Source organism: Garra rufa, chromosome 4 (genome assembly GCF_049309525.1).
Source record: "Garra rufa chromosome 4, GarRuf1.0, whole genome shotgun sequence".
In the NCBI taxonomy this organism is placed as follows: domain Eukaryota; kingdom Metazoa; phylum Chordata; class Actinopteri; order Cypriniformes; family Cyprinidae; genus Garra; species Garra rufa.
In genome coordinates, this window is record NC_133364.1 from 10230182 (window position 1) to 10240291 (window position 10110).

Consider the following 10110-nt stretch of genomic DNA (forward strand, 5'->3'; position numbering starts at 1 on the left):
GTTAAATAAGGAAGATGGCTTATAAAACAAGCTTTCATCGCTGCTATGAGTTTGTACAGCAGACAGACGTAAGTGGGGACACTAAAATAAACACAATATTTCTTTCCCTTTCACTCACACTTGAATGCATTGAAATCAGATAGACAGCAAGTGTCTGTTCTCTGCCAGACGACGATCGCGGGTATCTGCTTTGTGTTTTGCGCTACCTCGGAGTGTGTGATTTAATAAACCTGGCTTGTTCTCTTGGAGACATACGGCACGAACTAAAAATATCCACGTTATTTCCCACAAAAAAACCACTCACAACCCACATTGTGCAACTGTGGCTATGAGGACAGTGGGAACTGCATTTAAGAATTGTTTTGTTTTTCTTTTTCTTTGACTGAAAATCTATCCAGACAGTAAAATATTGAGTGTACAGTAACACATACTAGTGCACATACTCATGCCACAAAAACAAATCACACACACATGCAGATATACACCAAAATTATAGAGGCATAAATACTTCACTAGTATTTTATTCATTGTTTGTTTCTTTACTCTATCAAAGAGTGTCGGTTTTTGGCTTATTGTGAAGAAAAGGGCCATCGCAGTAGACAAACATGGAGCCAACTCATCACGAAAACATTCATAAACACTCCGGAACAAACAAAAAGTTCATGTTTCACTACCGTTTCTTCTAGTGAACATGCTCCTGAAGAGTACTACATCTAGGAAAGGAAAAAAATGAGAGAGAAAAAAAAAATAAACATTTACTTACAGATGGGAGGGAGACCCCTGAAGGTAAATAAGATGGAGGAATGACAGATCCAAAGGTTATACTTTGGATCTCACCATCTTAAAGGCCACTTTAAAATAACACTCTCATACAAACATTTTCATGAAATAATCCACACGATTTTAAAAGAGTAGTTCATTTTTCCAAAAAGAATTTCACAGATGATGTACTTACCCCCTTGTCATCCAAGATCTTCATGTGTTTCTTTCTTCAGTCGAAAAGAAATTATGTTTTTTTAAGGAAAATATTTCAGGATTTCTCTCTATATAGTGGACTTCTATGGCGCCCCCGAGTTTGAACGTCCAAAATGCGGTTTAAATGCAGCTTCAAAGGGCACTAAGAAGGGTCTTATCCAGCGAAACGATTGGTTATTTTCTAAAAAAACATTACAATTTATATACTTTTTAACGTCAAACACTCGTCTTGTCTAGCTCTGCGTGACTCTGTGTATTCCGGTTCATGACAGTTAGGGTATGTCGACAAACTCCCATCTAATTTTCTCCTCCAACTTCAAAATCGTCCCACATTGCTGTTTTACCTTTTTTGTAAAGGGCGTTTGACCATCTTTGCATGTTCACTTTGTAAACACTGGGTCGGTACTTCTGCAGCGATGTAGGACGATTGTGAAGTTGGAGGAGAAAATGAGATGGGAGTTTTTTGACATACCCTAACTGTCATGAACTGAAATACACGAGCGTTTGAGGTTAAAAAGTATATAAATTGTAATTTTTTTTTAGAAATTAACTGATATTTTTGCTAGATAAAACCCTTCTTCCTCAGCTGGGATGGTTTAGAGCCCTTTGAAGCTGCATTTAAACTGCATTTTGGAAGTTCAAACTCGGGGGCACCATAGAAGTCCATTATATGGAGAGAAGTCCTGAAATGCTTTCCTCAAAAAACATAATTTCTTTACGACTGAAGAATGAAAGACATGAACATCTTGGATGTGCATTATCTGTCATTTTTGTTCTGGAAGTGAACTACTCCTTTAAGTGATTGAGACTCTGTCAGTAGCATTCAAAGGCAAAGCATACAAGAACCATACGAAAACGAGTGTTATTCAAGGTGATAATGTTTTTAGGTGTCTTGTGTGTGTTGCTAGGCTAACAAGGTGTATATAGGGTGCCAGGGAAGGTGTGAGGGGGACGGGGTTGTTAAAGAGGCTAACGGTTAGTTAGCTTCCAGCTGACAAACTTCCTGCCTCGAAGCTGTTGTTGATATGAGCCTGCAGTGAGCCGACAGCTGATGCTTGCTGCAGTTTCCGCTGTCGACACACGTAGATCTCTAATCAAAGGAGAAGTGTTTATGCTCAACATCCCATTAAGCAGATTAAGCACCTCCGCTAACACCTCAGCAGGGGTGGAGCCCGCGGGAGGCAACACCTCAACACTCCTATGGCCCAACACAACATGTCCAAATCCTAACTGCTGAAAAACACGCCATGCAGAGAGGAAAGAAACAGGGGGTTAAACAATAAAGCCCTTTTTGATTGATTAGGACAGAGACAAACGATGACGCCTTGCTAATGTGTGTTTCTGTGAAGTTTCCCACTTCTTGCGTTTGGTACAGGTAAGTGAACAAAAGAAGCAGTAGTGTCAAATATATAGAAACTGAAACATGTCCCCCCTTATATTTTTGGAATTTGTATGTTATAATAAATAAAAAAAGTGTTGGACTTAATTCAGAAATCATACATTCACAGTCAATCCATTTAAGAGTTGTATCATACTTTTTTCAACATTTAGATTTAACTCTAACCATTTAAAGGGATAGTTCACCCAAAAATGAAAATTTGAATTGGTATAAATTACTAACCCTCATGTCGTTCCAAACCTGTAAGACCTTTGTTCATCTTCAGAACAGAAGTTAAGATATTTTTGATAAAAATCCAAGAGCTTCTGACCCTGCATAGACAGCAATGCAACTACCACGTTCAAGGCCCAGAAAGGTAGGAAGGACCAAAAAAAAAAACCTACAAGAATACTTTTTGTTAACAAATAAAACAAAGATAAGAGAGTTTTAAACAAAAAGTATTCTCATAGCTTCATAAAATTATGGTTGAACCACTGATGTCACATGGACTATTTTAATGATGTCCTTACTACCTTTTAGGGCCTTGAACAGCTGCTGTCTATGCAGGCTCAGAAAGCTCTTGGATTTCATCAAAAATATCTTAATTTGTGTACAGAAGATGAAAAAAGGTTTTACAGGTTTGGAACGACATGAGGGTAATTAATGACAGAATTTTCATTTTTGGGTGAACTATCCCTTTAAGGTTTAACTCTACATATGTAGTATATAAGATGAAGTTTTTCTCTCAGGTCCTGTAACATCATTTTTAATCACTACTTCATTTTCATAGGTCCTGTGATGCAAAAAAGATTAAAAAAAGCATTTTCTAAAAGTACAAATATTGCATGTAGTCACTTATTTACTACAATACCATTAAATATGCATGTACTCTACTGATCAAAAGTTTGTTTGTTAATATATCTAATGTTTTTTTAAAGAAGTCTCACCAAGGTTGCATTTTTTTTTTGCATTTATTATTGCTTTAAAACGTTTAAAATTTTCAGCATGAATACTCCAGTCTTAAATGTCACACGATCCTTCAGAAATCATTTTAATATGCTGATTTGCTGCTTAAGATACATCTCTTAAAATTATTAATGTGTGCAGATTAATATTTTTGTGGAAACTATGAAAGTAACTTTTCTTTCAGGATTATTTTATTAATAGAAAGTTAAAAAGAACAGAATTTTTAAATCTTTTGTAACATTATAAATGTTCTTCACTGTTAGTTTAACAAATCCTTGATGAATAAAAGTATTAATTTCTTTGAAAATTGTTACTGACCAAATAGTAGAGTATAAAAATACTTACAAAAGCATTTAAAATGCTGTTAAAGTTTTAGATGAATTGTAGCATGTCACTTGCATGACACTGCTTGAAATTCCATGTCAACTACAAGACAATTTTAAGCTGTTTTAGTGTGTGTGTGTGTGTGTGTGTATGGTGGCACATAAAGCAGCAAAGAGACTGAAGTGTCCTGTGAGGGGAGGGGAGGGTCAGGGATGAAGGGTGGGCACACTCAGAGAGCCAATCAGAGCACCAGGAGCTCTGTGACGAGTCCACAGACACCAGGCAGACAATGGCCTAGTAATGGGCCGACACCTCCATCTCTCATTCCATTTATCTGTCCTCCTCACCACCCCCCATCCCCTTTTCTATCACTGAAACATACAAACACACACTCAGAAACACAACTACACACACACACTCACACTTCGAGACTAGGGCACTTCCTCAGCGGCGACAATTACCTGACCTCTTTCACAGACAGAGATAAAAAAAGGAATGGAGGGAAAGAAAAAAACGAGGCAGACAAGACAATTCTCTCTCAGGTAAACTCACTGACCTATTGCTGAGTCATGTTAAGGTTTTGTTTAATCTGTCCACTATGCAAATAAACCTGAGCATCATGGGGGATTTTTTGAGCTCCGCCCACTGATGCATCTCATCAATTAATCAATCTGCATAATCAATAAAACCCAAAAGGGTAATGAAGAAAGCGCTGTGTCACAACTACGTCATCGCATGTTATATAATTCTCCCTTTTGACTTTAAAGCATACAATGTGTGTAATTTCTGATAATCCTGCCCCCAACTCACACCATTGGCTAAACCAAGGTTGCTGTGTCATGCTGGTCAGAATGCTCAAACAAACAGAGCAACGTTTTGATAGCACCACAGAGCCACAGCGTTTACATTTTTAAGGGAATCAACCTACAAATGGCTCACTTTAGTAGTTGTCTCTGCACATTAATTTTAAGACTTGCTTGTAAGAGCAGTTTAATTGCATTATGGTATCTACTGTAGGAAACACCATCAGAAGCATTTTAAAGCATGAGTTTAAATGATGTCCACCAGCCCTCAAAAAACATAAGCTGCATAATGTAAAGCAGGTTTACAAATCACAGCTCACATATCACTTGACTTTAGGCTGACAGAAACAAGCAAACACACATTCTTCTGTTCCCGTTTCATCGGCTCACACATTTTTTGGTTTCATCGGCTTTGTTTCTGGCACAATCCGAATCCGAATCTTTCAGCAGTGACAGCCGTGCCATCATTCATGATAATACAGAGAAGTTGCAGCTATAACCTCACAATTACAAGCAGATGCACCTCAAAGAACTCAGAAACCTGTTTTGTTGTCCATGTATAACTTCTGATCATCCAAAGTGATATTTAATTGGAATTACGAAATAACATGTTAGAGATTGATTTTATTGGCAATCAGGAGACTCCATCTGATCTCCATTGAATCTGGACTGAGATGCTGATGGAATAGTTTTTCCCAAAAATTTGCTTAAAATTTACACACCTTCAGGTCATGCAAGATGGAAATGAATGTTTGTTCATTGGAACAGATTTGGAGAAATTTAGCATTACATCACTTGCTCACCACTGGATCATTTGCAGTGAATGGGTGCCATCAGAATGAGAGTCCAAACAGCTAATAAAAACATCATATATAGTCCATCAATTAGGTGCATGTTTGTAAGAAACAAATCCATATTTAAAACTGTTTTTAACAGTCAAAAGAAACAAACTCATCTACATCTTGGATGGCCTGAGGGTGAATACATTTACTGCCAATTTTCAGTTTTGGGTGAATTATTTCTTTAAATATGCACACAGGTTAAAATATTTTCTGCAACATGATGGATTGCTATGATCTTTTCTCAGGAGAAACATCTAAAAAGCAGGCAACTTCAGCTAAAAGTCTCCATTTAGCCTTTTTGTTGTATACGAGAAACAAGTGAGATATTAAAGAGATGGTTTATAAATCTCCTCATGCTCAACAGATTTTACCAGCATGTAACTGGCTACAAATGCACTGATGTGTAGACAGACAACATGACTGCATTAGAGTGTTAGCAAGTGTTTTCTTAATTTTCTTCAAAGCCAAACATGCAGGGCTTTAATTAAAGGGTGGGTACGGGGGTGTTAATGGGCTTTCTGCTTCAGACAAAACAGCCCCCCCACTTCCCACAATACACCACATTACACTGTGGACGGAATGTCCGCTCAGACAGCATCCGAGCCAAAAAAGAGAGGAGACGCACACATGCTAAGAGAAAGCAGCCTGATTGGATTCGGCGTAACTGACAGCCTCATTGCCTTGCGACCGTAGACTGCGGTTTAAAGGTGGGAGGAAAAGGCTTCTGTAAAGTCCAGAACATTCCCCGTGTTTCCTTAGAGAAATAAAAAGATGTTGTTCTAGCCCACGCTGTCTGGCCTTATACAAGAGTACCAAGCGTTAACTGAGGAGCAGTCTGGTGCAATGCCGTTTCACATCCACCTAATTCATTAATGCAATTGAGAACGGGTGTCGGGTGTCCTAATAGGTAGAGAGCACATTTCATGCTTTTCCTGAAACACAAGCTCCGCACGTGTGGGTGAAACAGGGAGAGAGACGCAAACGAACAATCTAGAATCCACAGATGAAGAACCTAGAGTACAATAACAGGAAACAGCAGCCTTAAAGGGTCCATCATGTTCTGTTCACCTCTCTGATGCTCACAAACTCATTTACACCCATGTAGCTTGTACCATTAATCGCACCAGCTGTAAATCAGAGAAGCGTGTGCATGCGTGGACAACTGGATGAATTCAAGAACAAGTCTTTGAATACAAATTCATCCTGGGTTCACTTAACATGGGTCTATAAAACTATTTTCTTTGAAATTTTCTTGAAATGGCAAAATTGCATCACTTTTCCTAGCCATTATCAATAATTGTTATCCACGTACCTGCTCGGCCAGGAAACAACAAACTGTGAATTCATGAATACTAAATTATGGAAAAAAATATAATTATTGATACTGTATAATATTTGGCATAAAAGAGCTTAAAATAGAGGAAAAAAACACAATATAAAAAATAAATTATTTTATTATTATTATTAAATTATGCTGATAATACCATTTGAAATTAATGCATTGCATTAAGTAAATTTAACTTATTTTGTCTTCTGGGAAACACCTTCTGTAGCTTCTGAAGGGCAGTACTAAATGATAAAAAAAAAAACATGACATTTAGGCAAAATAGGAAAATCAACACATTTTTATTCTGTTAAAAAATTGACACCCCTGGATCTTAATGCATTTTTTTTTTCTTCTGAAGCATCAGTGAGCGTTTGAACCTTCTGTAATAGTTGCATATGAGTCCCTCAGTTGTCCTCAGTGTGAAAAGATGGATCTCAAAATCATACAGTCATTGTTGGAAAGGGTTCATATACACAAAAATGCTGAAAAACCAAAAAAATGGTGGGACCTGAACAATTTTTCTGAAGAACAGCGGCCAGTTTAACTGTTCAGTACAAACAAGAGACTCATGAACAACTATCACTAAACAAAAAAAAAAGGGGGGCATTCAGGTAAAAACACAGTATTAAGAATCAAGTGTATGTAAACTTTTGAACAGGGCCATTTTTATGTAAAATATCTCATTCAGGTCGGTACTAAAAAAAAAAAAAACTTACATAATAGTAAAATAAGTAAAATAATTAACATTTTGCAGATTCTGCAAGGTGAATGTAAACTTTTGAACTCAACAGTATATATATATTATATATAATATTTTTCTGAATATTTTTGTTTGCCTGAGCCAATGCTTTGAAGAGCTCTTGTTTGTGATTTTTATTTTTTAATTTATAGTCAATATAGTTATGTAATTAAGGTGTTTCAGCAGCTGAGATAATGGTCTTACATAAATGAAACGTAACGGAGATCTCTGGGTTTGGCATCTTGGCAAATATGAGCACAGGTTGAGATCTTTTCAGAACTGACATTTACCAGAGTACGCATGTCCATTACCTGCTTAACAGATCTACGTGACATAATGTTCATTTGTCTATGAGTGTTTCAGTGAATGTGATCCGATCCGATCGTGTGTGTGTTGGCTCCAGCTGTGCTGTGCTTTCAAGCAGAACAGGAGAGGGAGGTGTAAAGACTGGAGCAGGTTTTGCCCTCCCAGCACCTCTCACCCTCACATTGCACTTCCTCCTCACTAATTAAGACCCACAGCAGGAGCTAGAGAACAGCTGGATGACCTGACCGAGATTGTGTGTGAGAGACAGCGAGAGACGGGCGGACAGGGACGGAATGAGCGAAAGAGAGAGAGAGAGAGAGAGAGAGACACCTGTCAGCCTCACCTTCGCAGTGCTTGCCATCTCCCTTGTAGCCAGTCTTGCAGATGCACTTGAAGGACTTTGGAGTGTTTTGGCAGAGAGCGTCGATGTGACAGTCGTCTGTGGATTCGGAGCACTCGTCTGCATCTGCGGAGTAATCACATGGGATAAGATTTAGCTAAATGCTTGTTACACATCCCAGATCTGAAAAGATTATAGTGTCACATTAGACAGAAAGTGCTACTTTTTTTGGTTTAATAGATGACTGAAGATTTTCAGGCAGCTGTAGGAAGTAGTAAGAAAAATTTGAGCCAAATTTAAATGTAATAATCTTTCAAATCTTTTTGCTCATCCATATCTTTTACAAACTGAAAATGCTCAAACAGAAGAGCAAGAATGAGTTTCAGAAACACCTCAGTGCACACCAATCTACTAAAAGACAAGTTAGTCAAATTGAATTAAATAAACATTGTCTTTTAAGAAAAATCAATGTTTTTATGCGTCTCTGACAGGAGGTTTGGGGTGTGGTAAAGGTTACTGATCTGAGATCAGTTTGCTTATTCTCATGAGGATATTATTGCTGGTTTAGACAGGTGAAGCTGAACAGAACAGAATAAAAATGACCAAATCCACTCATACAGGACAAAAGCAGTCCGGAAGGAAGATGTTTAGCTTTCCAGCCAGGAAAAACCAATAGAGTGTCCAATAAAGTGATATACTGATTCACTTAAAAAGCAGAAATGATGCTCCAAATACAGAATGAATGAATGAATGACTGGCTGACTGAATAAGCAGACTCCTGGAAAGCTCATATATGAGAAAGTGTCCTTTTGAAGAGGTAAATTATGTGGTTTGGTTGGATATTGATGTGTAGCCACACAAATAGTCCCTCTTTTCTGGCTTTTCATCATTTTTAAGATCTAAATCGAGCGTTTCTTAAACTTTACGCAAACGGAGCACATTTTGCGCAATAGTGCGCTCCTTTCATCTAACATCCAAACCATAAATACACATGGAGAGAGAAAATCAGAGTTCTGCTTGTGCATTTCATAACTTAACCTCATAAAATAATGTCTATTTGAAAAGTTGCAAAACATAAAAGCCAAAAGTCAACTATGCGCAATGGTCAATTTGGAGATGAGTTAGGCTATTCATCTCTGTTTATTTGCAAAAGCATTAGTTCCACCTAAAATACACACGATACTATAAAATCTTTAGTAGTGCCGTGGTTAAAAAAAAACAAAAAAAAAACAGACAATCTGCTTTTTATTGTTTGTCTCATTATTGACTTTTCCAGGCATTCATTATGAAGAGACACAATGCGTATTGACGGTAGTGGAGGAGTGAGGGGTCGATAAGCCCCCCGAACCGACCCCATCAGGGCGGCTCATGTTCCTATAGACCCCATGGGTGTCCGAAGAGACCCCGGCAAAAGCTCTCCTTAAGGAATAAAACTGCGCGTTAAACAAGACGCACGCGTTCAAATACGCGCATATCTTATTCTGTATGCATTTCCAGCTATGTCAGAAATATGAGAGCCACATTTTCAAACAAAGTGTGACTAAATTATTATTCTAGATTAATGAAATTTCAGACTACCGAATGAAATCATGTGCAAAAAAAAAAAAACATGCAACCACTGACTTGTAGCCAATACCAGGTGTTAAAAGTTTCACTAAATAAATTATATGTAAGGTACAGGGAAAAAGCAGAGGAACACTTACCTGCAACTCCAACATTTCCCATGACATCTAAAGTATTTATGAGGAGGAAAAACAAACAGACGTCCCAGGAGAAACAGACAGGACCCATGGTTAGAGGCTGTGAGTGAATGGACTTCTCCAGTTGTGCGTTTCTTTGATAAGAAGCGTTTCTGCTGCTGCTGGCAGAAAGAGCACGACAGCTCCTCGAGACGCTTGCTGATTGGTTTGCGCACATTTGAGGAGGAGATGGGAGGTGGAAGGAAGGGGGCAGAGAGAGAGGGAGAGAGAGAGAGAAAAAGAGAGATTGTATGTGCGCGCCTAGATAGATAGATAGATAGATAGATAGATAGATTGATAACAAATGCAAAAACAAAGCAATAAATAGGGAAACAATATAAATAATCTAAATTATGGAAATACCTAACTTT

General features: G+C 37.9%; 1 protein-coding gene across 1 annotated transcript in view; it reads right to left on the minus strand.

The window, feature by feature from the left end:
* The window catches only part of LOC141332743 (signal peptide, CUB and EGF-like domain-containing protein 2), a 29076-nt gene extending 19247 nt beyond the window's left edge, over nucleotides 1-9829 (minus strand). The window contains exons 1-2 of the mRNA XM_073837706.1: nucleotides 9704-9829; nucleotides 8004-8126 (exon numbers count right to left, since the gene is read on the minus strand). Coding sequence (XP_073693807.1) covers nucleotides 8004-8126; nucleotides 9704-9791 — 211 coding nt within the window. The 5' untranslated portion in view covers nucleotides 9792-9829. The remainder of the gene's footprint in view (nucleotides 1-8003; nucleotides 8127-9703) is intronic.
* Nucleotides 9830-10110: the final 281 nt, after the last annotated feature.